Source organism: Drosophila erecta, unplaced genomic scaffold (genome assembly GCF_003286155.1).
Source record: "Drosophila erecta strain 14021-0224.00,06,07 unplaced genomic scaffold, DereRS2 tig00000021-arrow-pilon, whole genome shotgun sequence".
Classification (NCBI taxonomy): domain Eukaryota; kingdom Metazoa; phylum Arthropoda; class Insecta; order Diptera; family Drosophilidae; genus Drosophila; species Drosophila erecta.
In genome coordinates this window covers 20,079,115-20,099,433 of record NW_020825198.1, presented here as the reverse complement: position 1 = coordinate 20,099,433, position 20,319 = coordinate 20,079,115, and the positions used below count along the sequence as shown (strand labels likewise).

The 20,319-nt window shown below is 43.4% G+C and overlaps 1 protein-coding gene across 1 annotated transcript; it reads left to right on the top strand.

Annotated features, from left to right (window-relative positions):
* Window positions 1-908: 908 nt before the first annotated feature.
* Window positions 909-17,985, top strand: LOC6545798 (prolactin-releasing peptide receptor). The gene is made up of 2 exons (XM_001973390.2): window positions 909-2,934; window positions 15,859-17,985. The coding sequence occupies exon 1, from the start codon at window positions 1,117-1,119 to the stop codon at window positions 2,926-2,928; it is 1,812 nt and encodes a 603-aa protein (XP_001973426.1). The 5' UTR covers window positions 909-1,116; the 3' UTR covers window positions 2,929-2,934; window positions 15,859-17,985.
* The last annotated feature ends 2,334 nt before the right edge of the window (window positions 17,986-20,319 follow it).

Genomic DNA, 20,319 nt, shown 5'->3' with positions numbered 1-20,319 from the left:
CTAATTGCTGGCCATTGTGGAGAATGGGCTCCTGGTAATCTCCTTCGACTGCTGGCCGGGATCTGCTGCTAATGGGCTCTGCACAAGGGAAGCCCACACTTTTGTTGAATGCGGCTATAACCTGCAGCTTAAGCCTACTGTATTTCATAGATAGGTGTTGGCGTTAAACTATAAAATAGAACTATAAAATAAAGGGGTTTTTAGGTACGCAACAGACTAATACACAGATGTTAAAGATGATCTGTGGCTATTGTTGATCCAATTTTGGCTGCTTACTTTTAAAACTTTTTTGCAGTTGATTTCAGAGCATATATAATGGAAACTACTTTCCCTGCTCATCAGATAAACTTCAGGGAATTAGTACGCAACTCATCTCAGTCCTAAGCTGTCCGAATGGCGGTTGGTGTCGGGGTCTCAGGACTTCACTCTTAATGCCCAGTTAGAGACAGCAACTGTCACATTGGCATTGTTTTAATAAACTCAGTGCCCCGATGCTGGAGCTTGGAGCTGGAAGCCGAGCAAGCGTGTCCTGACAGCCAGAGAAAGTAAAAGCTAGTCGGGGCAACAACTTAATCCCTTTTGGCCAAAAAGCAGACAAACAAAGGGAGGAACTGAAAAAGTGGGACCGAAGTTTTTTGGGGGGGAATGTGGGTGGGTGGAAACTTAGTTTTTAAGTCCGTTTAAGACGAATTCGCTGCTGAAAACTTTGGAATAAGTTGCGTTGAGTTTTACGCGGCTGTAAGGCACTTACTATCATCGATTTTATTGATGCAAGCCAGATGCCTAATGATGCAGAGGTAAAGATATTTTGGTACTTGCTCTTTGGTAGTTTCGGCGAAACGGCTTCGAAACATTTATGTTAACTCCTTATTTCAACTAAAACGTTCTCCATTTCTGCTCACTTCCAGAACCAACAGCTCAGTCATTAGCGTTGAGCGGAATATTGCCAAGGCCTTCTAAGCAGCCAAGTGCTTTTGGCCAGGCCATCGGGTAAGGAGCTCAATTCCGGCGCCGACGGAAATGGCCGCTTAAGTGGTGCGCATCCGAACCGGAACCACCGGCGGCAAGTCGAGCACACGACCACCACTCAACTCATTAGCGCCGGCAGCCGTAAAGATGGCCAACTTGAGCTGGCTGAGCAGCAGCACCACCACTTCCTCCGCCATCTCCGGCATCTCCGCCAGCCAGCTGCCACTGGCCAGCACAACCAACTGGAGCCTAACGTCGCCGGGAACGACTAGTGCCATCCTGGCGGATGTGGCTGCAGCGGATGAGGACAGGAGCGGCGGCATCATTCACAACCAGTTCGTGCAAATCTTCTTCTACGTTCTGTACGCCACGGTCTTTGTCCTGGGAGTCTTCGGAAATGTCCTGGTCTGCTACGTGGTTCTGAGGAACCGGGCCATGCAGACCGTCACAAACATATTCATCACGAATCTGGCCCTGTCGGACATACTGCTCTGCGTCCTGGCGGTGCCATTTACGCCGCTGTACACGTTCATGGGTCGCTGGGCCTTCGGCAGGAGCTTGTGCCACCTGGTGTCCTTTGCCCAGGGATGCAGCATCTACATATCCACGCTGACCCTCACCTCGATTGCCATCGATCGGTACTTCGTCATCATATACCCCTTTCACCCGCGCATGAAGCTCTCCACCTGCATCGGGATCATAGTGAGCATCTGGGTGATAGCCCTGCTGGCCACCGTTCCCTACGGCATGTACATGAAGATGACCAACGAGCTGGTGAACGGAACGCAGACCGGCAACGAGACCCTGGTGGAGGCCACTCTAATGCTGAACGGAAGCTTTGTGGCCCAGGGATCGGGTTTCATCGAGGCGCCGGACGCCACCTCGGCAACGCAGGCTTATATGCAGGTGATGACCGCCGGCTCCACGGGACCGCAGATGCCCTATGTGCGGGTGTACTGCGAGGAGAACTGGCCATCGGAGCAGTACAGGAAGGTGTTCGGGGCCATCACCACCACGCTGCAGTTTGTGCTGCCCTTCTTCATCATCTCGATTTGCTATGTGTGGATATCGGTGAAGCTGAACCAGCGGGCCAGGGCCAAGCCGGGCTCGAAGTCCTCGCGGCGGGAGGAGGCGGATCGGGATCGCAAGAAGCGCACCAACCGCATGCTCATCGCCATGGTGGCGGTATTCGGACTCAGCTGGCTGCCCATCAATGTGGTCAACATATTCGACGACTTCGATGACAAGTCGAACGAGTGGCGCTTCTACATCCTCTTCTTCTTCGTCGCCCACTCGATTGCCATGAGCTCCACCTGCTACAATCCCTTCCTGTACGCCTGGCTGAACGAGAACTTCCGCAAGGAGTTCAAGCACGTGCTGCCCTGCTTCAATCCCTCGAACAACAACATCCTCAACATCACCAGGGGCTATAATCGGAGCGATCGAAACACCTGTGGTCCGCGATTGCACCACGGCAAGGGGGATGGCGGCCTGGGCGGCGGCAGTCTGGACGCCGACGACCAGGACGAGAACGGCATCACCCAGGAGACGTGTCTGCCCAAGGAGAAGCTGCTGATTATCCCGCGGGAGCCGACCTACGGCAATGGCACGGGTGCCGTGTCGCCAATCCTCAGCGGACGCGGCATTAACGCCGCCCTGGTGCACGGTGGCGACCACCAGCTGCACCAGCTGCAGCCGTCCCACCATCAACAGGTGGAGCTGACGCGGCGCGTCCGCAGGCGGACGGACGAGACGGACGGGGATTACCTGGACTCCGGCGACGAGCAGACCGTGGAGGTGCGCTTCAGCGAGACGCCGTTCGTCAGCACGGATAACACCACCGGAATCAGTATTCTCGAGGCGAGCACGAGTCACTGCCAGGACTCGGATGTGATGGTCGAGCTCGGCGAGAAGGGCACTACAGCTGGCGGGGGGGAGCTGGGGAGGCGATTCAACTGAGATAGGGTAAGTAACTGGCAGTGGAGGAAATAAATGCCTCGTCACTCGAATTTTCAGCTAACCTTTGATCGAACAAACGATTGGTTTTGCTACCTAAGTAGTTTTTGCCTGAGTATCATCCAAGTCGTACATGTATGCATCTAGTACAAATCCCAGTTGAAGGAAACCGACGACAGCAGCTGCATTTATCAATATCCCCGAAAAATCCCCATATCCACATCCTTTTAGTCGCAAGGAGGCGTCAGCCGGATGGCAAGCTCATCGGTTGATTGCGATTGTGCAAGATGGAAAATTGCTTACCGAACCACAGAGAATTGTGACGAAGGACGCATCCCATTTCTTTCGGCACAAAGGCAGCCCATTAGTGGGGCGAACTCAGAATCCCCGCAAGCCTGCACACATTTGGAACAAAATAAAACAAAATGTGCAGTGGAAGCACAGCGAAGTGGAGCAGCTGATTTGCCAGTGTTTCGGCCAAAATTTCATTTGCCGAGCTGCAGCCGGAACACTTACCTGCACAGTACCATTAGCATTCCCGTACCCAGTACGCCGTACTCCGTCCTCCGTGCTCCGTGCCCCGGTGAGCAGTAAATCAACTGCCATGAGTCAGCCAGAAGTTGCCTCCTGTCAGCGCACAAATCTCGACCTCCTGGCAGCTCCAAAAGTTCCGCTCTTCTAGATGGCAATAAAAAGCATGTACTTTGGAGGGCACCAACTGCCGTAGCTTGGTTACCAGTGCAACATTTCTGACAGCTTTGATACTCTGCTGAAATTTATGGGCAAAGTACACGATAATTGCATATTAAGTAGCTCCAGCTACAGAGCATTTTGCAGGACTTGACAGGACTTCTGATTTCAATATTCGGATACAAAAATATGTAGTTTTGAGATCTTTTTATGGCTGCAAATTCAGTTTTAGTGCCTGAACTTCCGTCCTAACTTCTTTAAGCTGATTTCCCGTTATTTAATTGGAATAAAAGATATTTAAAATATTTACATTATCAACCACCATTCGGCACGACTTTCCCCGCTGGGTGAGTATTACACAAATATTTTCAAGAGCATAACATCTCTATATAAGCGGCTTAGGAGGCATGAGAAAATCGTTACGCACAAAGTTGCTCCTTAAAATGGCCAGCCGAGAACTTTTGAAGTCCGCCGGAGGCAGTGAGTCCGTGACGGATGGCCAGGACTTGGTAATGGATTACAGAAATATGAAAAACGTGCCGACAATAAAGCGACCCTTTAGCGTTTCGGCCAGCCCATCCTCCAATTTTGTCCGGCCAAATTGGACAGGTGCCCAGCATAAATACGCCCAATATATGCACACAAATTACCAGCTGAATTCGGCCAATATGTGCCAAGGAAAATTTACATTATTCCGCAGCCCATTGCCATTTATAATCGTCAAATCTTATGTTATACAGATGTCTAGCCAGAGTGCTTGGAATGGGTCGTAAAGTTTATAAATACATTTAATTCGTCCGAAGGCGAAGAGTTGAGCGGCGGAAAAGAAAGAAATTGAAAATCGTTTCTACTAGGTATTTCAATTTGACAAACTTTCACTCGGGCGAAATAAATGTTGTTCATAGTGTAAGACACTGATTGTGGTATAATCCCCGAGCATAAAGTGATTACTTGCCAAATGGATATTCAATATCACGAAACGAAAAAGAAGCAGCATTTAACACACATATGTGCCCATCCAGTGGCTTTCCTCCATCTGGGACGGAGTAGGCACTCAGTGAAATATCAACTAGCCAGAGGATGTTCTTGTTTGCATTTGGTTATGTTTGCGGTGGGTTTTTGAAAGCACAGCTGCCCAGCGAGCCCAGGATGTGTGGGAGTGGCTGGTGGATGGTGGCTAGTGGCTGGTGAATGTCGGATGTCGGCTAGTGAATAGCGGGCTGAGGACCTCCGGCTAATGAATTATTCAGGGGGTCGTTACCAGAGCACAATCCCACACGACTCTGCCTAATTACCCGGCCGGGCTGACAAGCCGGACAGTAAATAAGCTCCTGCGGCGGAGCTGGGAGCTTGGAGCTGGGTTCGAGTGCCAGGCGGAGGTCCGAATAAACCGAGTGAATGAGTGAGTGGCTGCGGAATGCGCCGCATATCTCAAATACATCTCTCGGCAAACGGAGACGACTGTAATCTCCTCGGCGAGATGGCTGCAAGTCCGAGCAACTGCATTATGCATGAGGTTCACTGCTCCGCATTTGGAGCAGTCTGCCGCACTCGGACTCGGACTCGAACTCGGACAGCCTTTTGTGAGCAAGTGGGAAGCTTTTATTTAACAATTTGTTTTGAGGCACTGTAAGAAAGTGACCAAGTTGATTTAAGCAGAAGTCCATAGTGAAACATAAATAAGGGGAAGTAGGTTAGCCAAGTTTTTCTCAGTGCCCCAAGCTGCATGTCTGCTAATGGCAAACGGTGGCAAAAAGTTGTCGTGACTGCGATTGAAACAATGTAAGCCGGACTGCCACTGATAACTGCTGCAAAGTTTCCAGACCAAGAGTGCCAGGCACAAAAGTTTTCGCTTTATTCAGATCAAATTCGCAGCAATTTGAAACACTCACCGCAGTAAGTATTTGCCCGTGCCACACGGATGCAATTGGAATTTTGGTTAAAGCCGCATCCACTGCAAATCGTTAAATGTGAGCCAATTTTTCGCCGTTTTAAGCGGTAGCCAAATGTGTTCGTTCAGGACTTAAAATTGCACCATTGCCAAAACTATTTTCGTATAAATAGAATTGTGTGTGTCAAAACAAATGAGAATACATTTAAATGGCTTAATATTTTGGGATATTTAACTGTGAACTAGTTTTCGTTTTAGCAAATAACTGCAGATGTTTTCTGCACGTGCCACCGTAAATATAATTAATTTTCCCTATTTTTGAGACGACATTACCCTTGGATTTTAGTGCCACGCGTAAACCTTTTATGTACTTTGTTTCAGTCCCCCGAATTCAGTCGAATTGGGATGGCAATGCATTTACCATTTTCCAGGCCCTCCAATCAATCACACTAAAAGTGCATAATGCTGTTGTAAAATCAAAGAGTCTGATTAAAGCGATACGAAAGCGATACCAAGGGCGTAAATATCGAGAGTTCGGCAAACATGCCACGCCCCCCTCCATTTGTGGCACTGGGCGTGTGTGCGTGTGTGTGCGTACGGATTTAACGGCTACAATAACAAGGACTTTGGCCGCTTATCAGACAGACACCCACGCCCCCCGCCCCCCGCCCGAAGAGGAATAACATTATTTCAATATGTACTTACACTCGATGCGAAATGTTTTCGGCATTGGCTGGCAATAAAAAAATTATTGCCTGCCATTTACTTGTTCACGCGATCGTCGCAGTCCTCAGTCCTCGGAATCGGAATGGGAATCCGAATCGGGGGTTTAGGTGGTTTGGAACATGTGTTCCCTGTGGCGGTTCCAAGCGGAGTTAGAGCTGCGATATAAAATACACAAGTGGTTTACGAGGCCAAAAACCCAGTGGCTTAGGGTACTCAATAGCCGATTCAAAGATAAGTTGCATGCCAAGTGCAGCTTCTGGGTAACAAAGCATCTTAGGTTATGTACTTTTGTAGCTCTATTAAATAAATTATTTCACTGGGAGAAGATATCCCCCTTTACCACGCCACTGGCAGGCAAATAAAGTGTCTTGGGCACTTTAGGATAGGTATATCAAACGCCTTTAGGCTGTCGGCAGCTGGTGAATAAGCCAACTTGAATGACAGACAGATATTTGATGCGAATGACTGGCTGGCTGTGTGCAAACGAAGGCATTTAATGAAGTTCGCTCTTGGCCGAAAGGCAGTCTCTAATTGTGGCCTCCTTCTCATGTGGTAATCGATAGTGTGGCAGCTGGCTCCCAGATTTACCACAGATTTTCCAATTATCAGAGTGCCTGCGATGGAAAAAAGAGGCGAATGCGGAGCATTGGAGTTCAATTAAGGGAATGATAACCCTGAAATGCTTCTGGAAGTGTTAACTGCAGCTTAGAAGGCACCAATTCAAATTCAAAAGGCCTTTGTGCCAATATTACATTTTTGAGACTGAATTTCCTTAATTCACCATGCCCACGAGGAAGCCAATTCTACCAATGCAGCTACATCCTTGCCTGGCACTCAATTCAAAGTGTTTGGCTGGAAAGCCAGTGATATACACACTCGTATGTGTGGCCAGTGTTTGGCTGCCAGAGTGCCGATGCCCATATGGTGACCGGGTCAAAACAAACAACAAACACGGCCATTAGAGCCCGGCGAATATCCACAGACAGAGCCCGGGACTTGGCCAATTAAGCAATTACGCTAACAAGCTTTATTATGTTGGGCAAGCAAGGCTGAAGCCAACAATGGGTGGGCAGTCAACTGGCCAAGGTGTTGAGCAAACAATTAAATCGGAAAGTGGAAAGTGGAAAGCGGAAAGGCCAGCGGAGGGATGGCATCCGATTCCGGTTCTAGTCTTGGATTCTCGAGTCCTGGAGTCCCGAAGTCCTGGAGTCCTGGAGTCTTGGCCCGCTTTAAAGTGGGCCAAATTAGGTGCTAAGGACAGCCTGCGGGAAATTTATGAGCTAAAACTTTATTTTCCTGTTTGCCCATCGGCATAAATTAAAGAAAACAAGGGACCTTCCGTCGGACCCCCAAGGAGTTGGCCGTCCAGAGGAAAAACTTTCGACACATTGAAATTGATGGTCATAAATTTTATTGACTTGTTGTCGGGCTGCTCAGTAAAATGTGTATATAATGTATATGTAAGGACGCTCCATCAGCCTGAAGCCTCTTTTTATGCGGCAAACGATTATGAGGCACCCAGACATGTCGAACTAGGCTTAGTTAAACAGTCCTGGCATTTAACTCACTCATCCAAAGTGCCCCAGGACAATTACGACTGTACGGGTGAGTCTGCCAAAGATATACTTGTATATAAAGCCATGTCCGGCACGTAGAGTTCTCCGGAAGAGGCAGCCGCTGGAATTTCTAACTGACTTGGCACCCATTCGCTTTACACTGGATGGAGCGGCATTGATCGAATTAAAAGATTTCCAATATTCAGTTTTCAATTCAAACGCAGCGTTCCGTTGGCGAACATTGTTGGCAAGCAAATGAGAAGAAAAATATTTTATTAGGAAAAATCAATAAGAAGCTGCTTAGGTTTATTGGCTGCAGAACTTTTGAAAGCATAATAATAGTTTCTAGCAAGTAGCATCAGTTCCTAGAGGAGGATAAGCTAATAAGCCAATGAATTTCCCGGAAACTAATTTCATTTCTCCGAGTGTCCTGTTCACTCCAAGGAAAGTGCGTCAGAGTGAGTGATGGCTTAATGTCCTGCTGCATTCAGTCTTTGTTATTGATGAAAATTGTCTATAAAAGCGAGCCAAGTTTATGCTCCATTAAATGCCATAAAAGGCGTTTGCCATGACTTATATGTGCGAAACGTGGCAGACAGTGGTCAGGTTGGACTTAAACAGGAGCACATACAGCCCACAGTGGCAGTACATATATACGTCTAATTTATGCTTGAAGTTTTCCCTTTGATCCCTGACTCTTTATGGCAATGGGTGAGGACTGGTCCTAGTCCTGGTCCTGGTCCTGTGCCCCATCTCCTAGACTCGCCCGTGTTGACAGCAGAGCTTAGCGCCACTTAATATGAGCCAGAGGCAATATTAACTTGACAGTGGCTCATCCAACTGGGAAATCGAGATGGGGTGTGGCCTGGTGGCCTCTGGAGCTGTCTTCATTAGCTGCTTTATTAACAGTTAATTAAATTTTGTGTTTAATGATTGGCGAGACTAGAGTCAAGAGGGCGGTGGCTGCGAAAGCTCATATTAAAAATGCTTGCGGCTTGGCATTTATTGAAGTTGCCGAAAATGGCAATTTCGGCTGAAGGAAACCAGCGATTCCGGGCAGCCAGCCGGCAATTAGAAGTTTAATGAAACGAGAAATGCCTTTTATAATAATTGGCCCAGCAAAAACACCCAACAGAGGCCAACAAACAGTTTCAGCACAAGTAATTTTCGGGATAATATACCCGTTTCCTCTGGTTTCCTGCTCTTCTGGCTAAGACGCCTGCGTAGATGACATGGCCAGAAAATCCCTTTCAAAATAACTGAAATCTAATTACACATTCTGCACTGAATTTCTCGCATGCTTCAGCATTGCAGCTCACTCTTTCTTTTCTCTCGAGGATTCCGAGTGGAGGACGCATGCTTTTCAAAAGGATCAAATACATAATTATGCAGCTTACAGTCTCGAATGACAACCGTGCAAAACATGGAACCCCAGCAAAAATCAAGTAAAACAGGACGGGCAAACAAAAAAGCTGCGGCAGAGTCAGCCGGGCGTGGTAATTGGGTCGGAGTCGTGGAGTTCCCGTGGAGCAGCAGGAGCAGCCCGAGAAGTCCTGGAGCACCAGCCCTCGGCTTGTGGGAGTGTCTAGGCGGAGGACTCCACCTGTCAGCAGGTGGCGTTGCCAGGGACTTAGAGGGCGTCAAGGAAAGTTCGCTTGGTTTGAGAGCATGTCATGGACTTGGGCATTTTTTCAGCCATTCCCTAATTTATGTGCGAGCGAAGGCAAACAGAATCTGAATGCTAAAAAATAAACAATGAGGACGGGCCTCGGCGAAATGTTTATATTTAAAGAGTTTGTACTTTAAGTCTTTCCAGGAGGAATCTTTCTGCCTGGAAAAAGTGGTAACAGCCTCGAAAAACTTTCACGTGAGGGGATAAAGAGCGTATGGGAAAACAAGAAAGTGAAAGGGATATCCCTTCATGGAAATTACAATAGACCGCTGAAATATTATCACAAATGTGAACGCGAATGAGTTTTTCATTCCTTTTCACTGGGTAAAGGATGCAGACTTTTGATGTCCTTTAAAAAATATCAAGAGAAAAGCCCGCTTATTGTCCTCACCTGCAGAAAACTTTAAAAGTTAAATTGCGGAAAATCAGATTTTTTCGGAAAAATATAATTTGTGTTTATCACATTTCGAACATTTTTCTGTTTTTTGCACAACTCAGGCTTCAGCTTCTCAGATGGTTATGGTCGAAATTCATTATACAAATTCCCCTGTCTGCAGGGGGAAATCCTGACAAATTTCAGCCTCATAATTTATCGTGCACAGGAAAAGAGAAACCTGCCAAGAGGCATACAAATTCCACAAAATGAAAGGAAAGCGTCACCAGAAAAGCTTGGCGTGAGCACATCTCAGCCTTTTCATCGATTTTCCTACTTACCAGCTGTACTGCCGAAAAGTCTCTGCTCCTCAGCCCTGTTGAGGGTCATTAGAGAAAATTGTAATTAAAGTCTTGGTCAAAATCAATCACGTTAATGCAAAAATTAAGTTTGAGGCAGGAATGTGTAGCCGAAGTGGAAAGCAACGAAAAAATCTGGCATTAGCATTATTTTAATCAAGGGAACCAAACCCAGTGTTGCCATTCAGATTGGTATCTCAGCCACACAAGCTCCAGCTCTTGGCACAAAAAGCAGGGATTTTTCCTGTTCTTTTCGGAGACTACATGGAAACCTGCATGTCATTAAGCCACAGGCATCCCCACAAGTGACTGGCAGAATCATCAGTCATTTTCGACGGCACTTTCCGTCAATGACAATCAGGCTGAGTGGGTCGCGGTATTGGGCCTACGATCCAAATCAATCGGTGAGCGGACAGTTTGGGCACAGGAAAGTTTTAAATCAGATGTAATTCAGTATGTAAAGGCGGGAGGATGTAAAGGCTGTGATGGATGGCCTATCTTAGTGGTTAATTGGGAGCTGGAAGGTAAGGGCAAAAACTTAATTTCTCCCAAAACAATATAACTCTTTAAAAATAACGCCAAATTTAGCTCCCAGCAATCGCCAGTCGATACGATTGCATCTTTATACAGTGGTGGAAAAAATAATAGAAACACGCTGGTTGATTCATTGATTTTAAATTTTGTGCTCAGAAAGAAAGTCATATTTTTTAATCTTTATTTTTTAAATTCATATATAAGTATATTTCACAATTGGAACAAAAATATTTTTTCATCTTTATATTAACTAAAAATAATTAATTAATAAGTATATACATTCTTAAATAGGCTTCAAATAACTTCTTATCGGAGGTATTGATTTATTTATTTATTATTTTTCTGGTGTTTACCGAACTCGGTTTGTCCAATTTTTGCGCATCCCAACTTGGATTTGCATTTCGCTTTGATTGGCGCGTCCGAAAGCCACAAGAAGTACCAATATTCATATACTTGAATGTTAAAGAAAAGGATTGGCCTTTGACAATTCCGGACCAGCTCAACTTATAAATTATTGAATCGCCGAAAGTGAATTAAATTTAAATTTTCCGTTTATTTCCCGCGCGTGTTTCACCAACTCTTCCCCGAAGACCGCCGCAGGCAAATTACTTTTATGAACTGTCTGACAAACCACAGCCCGCTGAAGTCCTGCAAAATTCGCCTGGGAGGCCGCAGTGGGTATTGGGTGAGGGGAAAATATTTGAAAAACGTAATTTTGTCTAAAATGCCAAGTAGATGTCTTTTGCCAAGCAGAAAAAGAATGGCAAGACAGCTCTTTCACTTTAAGTCGCTGGCCCCGCCCACTGCTTTCGCAATATTGTCTGAGCTCAAGTTAATATTTTGAATAATGCCTCATCGTCTGAGCGTCTAAGTGAGTCCCTGGTCGTCAGATATTTATGACCTCAGATATATCAGCGCCACCAGCAGGCGCAGTGCACCCTCGAAATGGTTCGCCATTTCTCCCAACCTTAAGTCGCGCCTTTTGGCCATTATTGTGTGGCAGTAGTGTGGCGTGAATAAACTGAAAACAAGTTGCCAAATCAGGGTCCCAAATGGCTGTTTGACAACTTTGTTGGCAGGATAATTAAGGCGGTGCGCTTGAGTTCAGAAATCAGCTTAAGAGATGCTTGAAAGGATCAGTACACACAAGATATACAAGATATAACAGATTTTTATTTCATTTAAGACTGATAAAACAACTGTGGTAATAAAATCCCAACGCCCAAGAAAAATATTAATCCCCCAATTCATCGCATAGTCCGTTGGCACTTAATATGCAGAAATAAAATGCCCCGAAATATAAATATGTTTAAAGTGCATTGTCCTAGGTGGAATATTTCAGTGGGCGGATGGCCGAGAGCTCAGACCTCACTTAACCCCGTCGACTTGAAGACTTGGCATAAGGTCACTGTCCACACTCTTGACTAAGCAGAATTTTCCGGCAGATTTGCATGGACTTACCAGTATTGAACTCTGTCGACCCGGCCTTAAAGGGGTTCCCTTCCTGGCGACAGTAAATATTTGCACGAGGGCTGTCCACACACTCTGGCTGAAATCCTTTTTCGGGTACAGATTTTCCACCCGCTTTTGGGGGATGGGCGGGAAAAGCTGCTCTTTTTCCGGCCCACTTTCGCAATGTAAATCTATTTTAATGTATGCAGCAATTAAAAATACATCAGTTTACTTTCGGACGCCTTTGACAGCATCCACTTCTTGGGCCTGCGTCCTGCGTCCTTCGTCCTGTCATTTAATGCGCCATTTTGGGCTCATTAAATTTCATAGCGTTAAATGCTCCCAAGTTCCATGCATGCATGGAGTAATTTTTTGTAATATTCCAGCCTCTCGGGATTCGCATAATTTAAACACCAAGTGAAAGAATTAAGCTGCCAACTGAGCCATTAAACGGTGATGTCAGTGCGACACCTTCATTTACATAAAGACCAACACGTGTCGGCGACTGTCATTGAACTGTCATCCGATCCCGTTCCGAGTCCTTTCCTCCTTTGCCGTTTCCTGCTCCATCTCGTTCACTTCCTGTTTTGCCTAATTACGCCCTGTGGAAAATTCATTAAATGCCCGACACCCCAATCAGCCGTCTGTCTACATTTCCCGGCTAAATTTAGTCCGCATCGCAATTCATTAAAAAGAACATCCTTCTCGGCGAGCTGTTCAGCCGAGGTCCTTGGAATCCGTGTAGTTGTCTGGCGGTGGAGCCTCTGGCATCCTCTCCACCAACTCGACATGTGTTCTCAGGACCACAAAGTTTGCTTGCGTCGCCTTCTAATTGCGGCCAACTTAAAATCCACTCCAGTCAGGAGCGCTCCTAAGGACATTTGCATGTGGCTGGCATTTAAGGATATGAGCAATCCCAGTTACAAGTACTCAGATATTGACAGTCAGGTGGTTTACTGACCAAATCGGAACGGGAAAAGTATGCTAACATAATTCAAATAAATAGTGAAGTGTGTTAAATAAATGATCAGCTTAATAACACTTAAATTACCGAATCCAAAAATCACCACACAATCGATTTTCCACTGCACTGAAAAAAAGGAAGGAGAAGAGCAGTGATGAGTATGGGCAACTAAAGACCATCAAAGTTAAACATTCTCTGCACTTGCACTTCCTTGTTCGTATTGATTTTTTTATTGCTTTGTTTTGCTAAATATTTTATTGCCACATCTTATTTGTTTTCCTGAAAGCACTTTTAGAAACTAGGCTACGAAACACAGCACGAAAAACCCATCTCCAGACCAATAAGAACAATAGCAAAGCAATAAAAGAAACTTTTGTTTTGGGGACACATTTCGGGAGCCTCGGGAATGGGGAGCAAGCGCAAAAGTACAATCATTAAAATTAATTACACAAGCATTAATGTGCCGCTGGCAATTAGGGTCCAAAACCGACAGAGGTGAATTTTGCTTGCCAGAGATTCTACAATTTCCGCCCACTTCCTGTCAAGGACTCCGATTGGCAGACCGCAACCAAGTAATTCCTTCACGCACCCCACACACCGACAGAAAAAGCTTGAATGTTGCAAGTAAATAATAAAAATATTATAAGTAATATCCGACATCGAATAAATTATTTAATTAACTTGATGCTTAAATTACCATTCTAGGCAGTCTGTTTTCCTAGCAAAGAAGTGTAGTTTCGAAAAATAGCACTAATGTTGCCAAAAATCCTCCCAGTGCACAGAAGACCGCAGTACACAGTGCACACAATCACAGTCGACAATAATGAATACTTAATAAGGCGGCGTTCAAGCTGGTCGGACTTTCAGTTTCAGCTGAGGACAAACAAAGGCCAAAGACCATGGCTAAGGCTGCGGGCCAAGTTTACCTTTGTTTGGGCCACCTGTCCACCTCCAGCTGCCATCCGTGGGACCTGCTCCTGGTCCTCGTTCGCTGTTCGTCGCGCTCCCTTCGCCTCTTTGTTATTTTTCCCCTTGTTAGGCGGCAAATTTTATTTCAATTATCAACACCCAAGCGAACGGCATTTAGCATTCAAGCTGATTTAATTTGTCAGCAGCAACGTGTCGGTTGAGCACGAAAGCCAGATGCGATTTTTTGTGCACTTTCACTTTCACTTTCTCCTCGGACAAAACAATTTGAGTACCAGCTGAACGCTTTACATAAAAGAAAATCGTTTGTTCGACGCGGATTCGAAGTTATTTAAATGGTAGAAATCATTCATTACTGTGATTGGTGGCAGTCGTTTTAAAGTTATTTCAACGCAATATGTATGCAAATGGTAATTTCAAAAGCAGTTCAAAGAAATATCCTTTTATTCAGGTATAATAATATAATATACTCGTATATCTGAGCTTACATATTAACATTGATGTCCGTCTCTCACAAAAGCATTTCGGCAACAGTTTTGTAATTAGCCTTCGCAGCCCAAAAAATAAACAAAAATATATTTGTCAAATGCAGAGCACTGCCAACTTCCCATTTTAAATTAATGACAATTCCCAGCACGAAATATTCGCCGAATTTCAGTCGAAACACAAAGTGAAATTGTGGGTAGTCAACCGCAGTTTGTACATTATTTTTGTGGAACTTTACTTAGAACTGATATTACAGTTTTAATTAAAATATACAATAGTGTTCGTTAGCAGAAATCAAAAGCCAATTTATTAAGTATGCACAGTAAAAAGCCGCAAGTTAAACAAATAAACGTAGCCGATTTTTCGCAGAATAATGTCAAGCGAAGCGCTGATTGTGTGAATTTCATTTGAATAAAATTTAAATTCAGTATACATGCCAGCAAAGAGCTACACTATAATTGAATTGCTTAAATGATAAAGACCGGATTAAAGCCACCCGCTATGCCAACCGCAACGCGACTCCGCTGCGTATACGTAATGTAAACATAAACACACATTTTTCCGGAGAGAAAAATGGAAAGAAGCTGGCTGTCCCTTATGCAACAAGTGGTTAATGCTAATTAGGACTTTCCGGGCGAGGACGAGCAAGGACATTCCGATGACGACAACAATAAGATGCCGATGTGACGGCGATGTCAACAAGGACAGGCAAACAAAACCGCCTGCAATCCGATGCTCCTTTAATTAAGCGGACGAGCAGACTACTGGAGCCGGGTGATGGGTGTCCATATGCCTGGAAATTAAGTTGTTTCCCCACAGGGAACTCTCTTGGGTTACTTCGCCACGAAGCTATGGTTTTGAAAAACCGATTTGGGCTTAATGTTTATAATATATAATAATAACTGGCAATAAGTTGGTGCTATTAGTTATGAAGCGTGTGCTGCAAATAGTTTAACCTTCCGTTTTTGTCATTAAATCGAAATACTCTGCGAAATACTGAGCCTTGAATTTCCCCAACGGGCCATTGAAAGGCGATTTGCGATTTGAGGCGAAGGTTGCAAACAAATTGGCATAAGCCGCTTGCAAGTGAAGAGGTATTACGACGTTCTGGGGGTTTTGGTAAGCGTGGGTGACATGTGCAGGTCTTTTTCGCCTAATGAATGTGTGGGTATTGATAAATCATTAAACTAAGAATTCGCTGTAAGAAAAGCAAATTACACAGAAGTATTATACATATTTGTGTCATTCAATCAATGTGCCAGCCCGAAACCAATCTAAACTCCACTCTCTTTGTGTTTTACAGATTTTCGAAACGCATTTCTAAGCAACCGACGTGGACGGACTCCTATTGAATTGTGCTAGTAATTCAAGCCAAAATAATGCAGGGAAGTGCCAGCTGGCAGCTGGATTTCGGATGTCCTTTTGTAAACCGCACTCAACATGGATGGGCGGAAAAATGCTGATAAATGGCAAATCAAGTGACAACGATGCCGAAAGGAGGTTGTCTAGCAATTGGCTGAAACAGCTACACGAGTCATTGATATAAGATGTGTGTGCATATAGTATATACAAGTACATGTATGTTTTATGGGTGTGTTAATGGAGTGTGCCGAGGGCAGAACTGCCGCTTTGTACTGCTATTTTTTGCCGAATTTTCCGCCGCCATTCAGGCCGCGACAATTGCTGGGCCATTTCGCATATTTACAATGCCTCGCAGGGCGATTTCAACCGCTCCCCGAAGAACAGTTGCCTTTGTCGCTTTCAATTTGTACCTAACAACTGTCAGGGACTTGTCGTTTTGGTTTGGCTTTCGCCAGTCGCACGGAATTAAATTTCGAGCGCGGTCTTTTATCCCCAATTGTGTGGAAATATGTCAGCTACAACTCGTTTTTCAGCTTACAACTCTGCAGAACAGAAGAACCATAATTTGGCCGACTTCGAAGCGCAAACATTCCCACGGCCGATGGAGCACTTTAAGTTAAAAAAACAGAAAAGCTAAGCTGACATTGATGAGATTTGCACCGGGTCGCTGAATTTACGAGTTTTGAACTTGACTGGCAGTTGGCATTGGCCAAAATTCCGCCTGCAGGCCTGAAAAGGAAATTGAGTTGAAACCGAATTAAATCCTATCCCTTAATGCACAATTTGTCACAGAAACCATTTTTTGTTGAATACAGTTGAATACGTTGGATTTTCCCTGTATATTCCCTACAATTTGGCGTTCTTTTCCCAACTTTTCCCGACTTCTGCGATGCTATATCCAAATATAAAGGCATCAGGAGTGGATAACTAACTTCAACTGCTGGCAGCCGTGCGAATAAAACAGTTTTGTCACGGAATATTTCGTAGCTAATAAAATGTGTCAGGTCTAGGACAGCCATTCACCTATTTATAAGCTGCTCGACATGCTTGTAAAGTATTTCAGAGCATAGGTAAAAATAAAAGAAAGTATATATTATATGTAGAGGTATTAAAATGTAAGATTGTCGAATAAGCGCATCAAATGCTAGGAGTAAAGGAAGTATGAAACTGAGTTGTCAAAAATATGGAGTTACAAAACCAAAAGTACGCAAACTTGTGCTGACCAAGAGCCCCGCTTTTGAAAGTTTAAGTCTGGCTTTCAAAAACAAGTCACATGATTTGGTGTACTTTTGGTTTTTTCCGCTTTGATCACATGTTTCTACTGCGTATACGTAATATGGTTAATGTTAGTCAGCGGTTAGTAAACTAAGTTAACTGATAAGAATTCAGAATTTCAGAATACTCAATGAATGTTCAATAAACCAAATGTAATTTAAGCTGGCATTGAAGCACGAAAGGGTCTCATGAAAGTAATTAGAATTTTCTATAAAAACCAATAATGTAAACGAAATTTGGCGAGTTAAAAGCCACAATTAAATGTTGGCTGTTGTATCAATGTATTATGAACGAATAGGATAAGTTATGGAAACTTGGAATGGCATTTTAATAGTTAAAGAAAAAGTTATTATATCCGTAGGCTTAAGAAAATATTAGAAATATTTTAAACGAGATCATACAACTTAGTATTACGAAAAGTGAAACTCAGCTTAAGATAGTACCTAAGACATTTTAAATGGGTTTTAAGCTAGGAAGGGAAAACACCTAAATTATTTGATGTGGGTACGAATATCTTAAGCTAAATGTTGTTAATTCAACACCCACTAGTTAAGGGTTGTGTTTGTAGAGCGTAACGTTAAACTGGAAAAAGTACACGATTGGAAATAAATTAAATTGATCAATATGAAACCTTAAACCATATGGAAGCTTCACTAAAATTGCATGCTAAAGAAACATAAATGTAACGTTAAGGAGACACAGCTGAGTATTAATCTTAAAGTGAAAACTATACTTGTAGCAGAAAAAGATGTTTTAAAATACGGATTACCGACACACGAATAAATAATGGATGTTGAAGCATTTGTACTGCCTGTTTAAATGAATGTGGGTGTGAATACCATCTTAAAGTATTTCCATAATAAACTAATCCCAGAGCAAGGCGGACGGTCCCATCTTCTCAGCATGTGACAAAGTTGAATGTTCTGCTGGCGTGCTTTGATCAAATAAACAAACAAATGACAAACTGGGCGAAATGTGCAGACAGGCGATTTGTCACTAGGTAATTTATGTACCCAGTGAGCGACTCTATGTGTGGGAGGGGAAAATATCCTCAACTGGGCCAACAGGACTAGGAAGGACTAACAGGATTCCCGCTGCAGGTCAGTGCATCCAGGACGACAAGGTGTGTCCTGGGGCTCAATTAAAACGCTGGTATGCGTAAAGTTTGACGAGGAACTTCATAACCGGATCGAACAATGCAAACTTTGTTCCGCCTCAAATGAAAGTTATACCTTACAAGGTATTTCCAATATCCTTGCGAATGCGTATTGAACAGGTTTGCATCCCTTTGTAACTGCTCAAAGTTCTGTAATTTACTTATGTGCTTTGGGACATTTTTTTATTTTTTGTTGAATTTCCACATCATATATCAGAAAAATTAAAAAAAATAAATTTCTAAGTTTGAATGCAGATTTTTAGAGCATTGCGTCGGAAATTTAGAAGTATGCCACTTCAAAATCCGATTAAGAAAAGTTGAGTTATGGACTTAGAACTTCACCATTGGGGCATTTATTAATTTTTTTTAATTTCTACAATATCATAACATCAGAAAAATTAAAAAAAATACACTTTTTATTTTGAATACAGATTTATAGGTATGCCACTTCAAAATCCGATTAGGATAAGTTGAGTTATGGAGTTTTGAACTTCAGCCTTAGGACATTTTTTAATTTTTTTAAATTTCTACAACAACGTAAATCCAAAAAAATTTTAAAAAAATGAATTTATAAATTTAATTACCCCAAAAACATTTAGAGGTATGCCCCTTCAAAATCCTATTAAGATATCTTGAGTTATGAAGCATAGAACTTCAGCCTTGGGACATTTTTTATTTATTTTTTTTCAATTTCTACAACATCATTCATTCAAAAATTTAAAAAAATAAATTTCTAAAGTTGAATGCAGATTTATAAGTATGCCACTTCAAAATTCGATTAAGAAAAGTTGAGTTAATGAGTTTTGAGCTTCAGCCTTAGGACATTTCTTAATTTTTTTGAATTTCTACAACATTATACATCAGAAAACTTAAAAAAAAATGAATTTCTAAATTTAAATGCAGATTTTTAGATAATTACCCCAGAAACATTTAGAGGTATGCCACTTCAAAATCCGATTAAGATATCTTGAGTTATCGAGCATAGAACTCAGCCGTGGGACATTTTTTAATTTTTACCTATATATGGCTAAAGAGGTAATTGCTTATCAATTAGAGCACTGAAAGCGTTTAAATTGGCAACACCATTGTTCACCAGGAGCTGTAATTCAAATGGCAAAACTCATTGACAGCCATTTAGGCTTTAATTTTCATTAAGCCGCAGGCTCGTGCATTTATTGCGCAATTACCAACTGAAAGGTCCTTTGATTTTGATTATTACTCTTTGGCATGTGTACTTAATGCCCTGGTTAACCAATATTACCGTGGCAACACGATAATTTCGCAAATATGGCCAATGCTTGGCCGGTGGCCAATTGAAATTAAGATGAATCAAGGGCTGATGGACATTTTAGGCAAGCGATGATGGGCAAACTTGTTTGCACTCCTAACCAAATTATTCGCTTGACGCTGTTTAAGGACTGTGCTAGATTATAGTAAATGAATTTAGCATGAGCAATCAATTTTATGTTATTATCATGTCAGACAATTAGCTTTCAACTGAACGCCGCGTAAGTTCGACTCGGATTGTGGCCTGACTTACTCCGAATTGGGCTCTCACATTTTCCTGACATCTCTCACGAGGACCCGTTTCAAAATGGCTTTCAAGGAAGAAAACTAATAAACTGTCCCGAGCAGAGCACTTCATCAAGCCGGAGGCCCCTGTCAAGTTGTGCTTACCTGGCCTGAAATTTAATCGTTACGAATGTGCGGTCGTAAGTCAAAGTCCTGCGACTCCGAGTCCAAGGACCCCCGGGCAGCGGCATCGAGCTAAGTGACATTATTTGGTTACCCAGAAGAATGAAAGTACGCACACACATGGCCTATGAGGGAAATATATTTTCTTAAATTTACATTTGCTGTCCTGCTCACAGATGTATCAAATAATTAGATAATTTAAGTAGGAAGGAATATTGTCCATCTACTTAAAAGTAAGCAAATCAAGTATAGGCCATTATCCTGGAGATACTACAA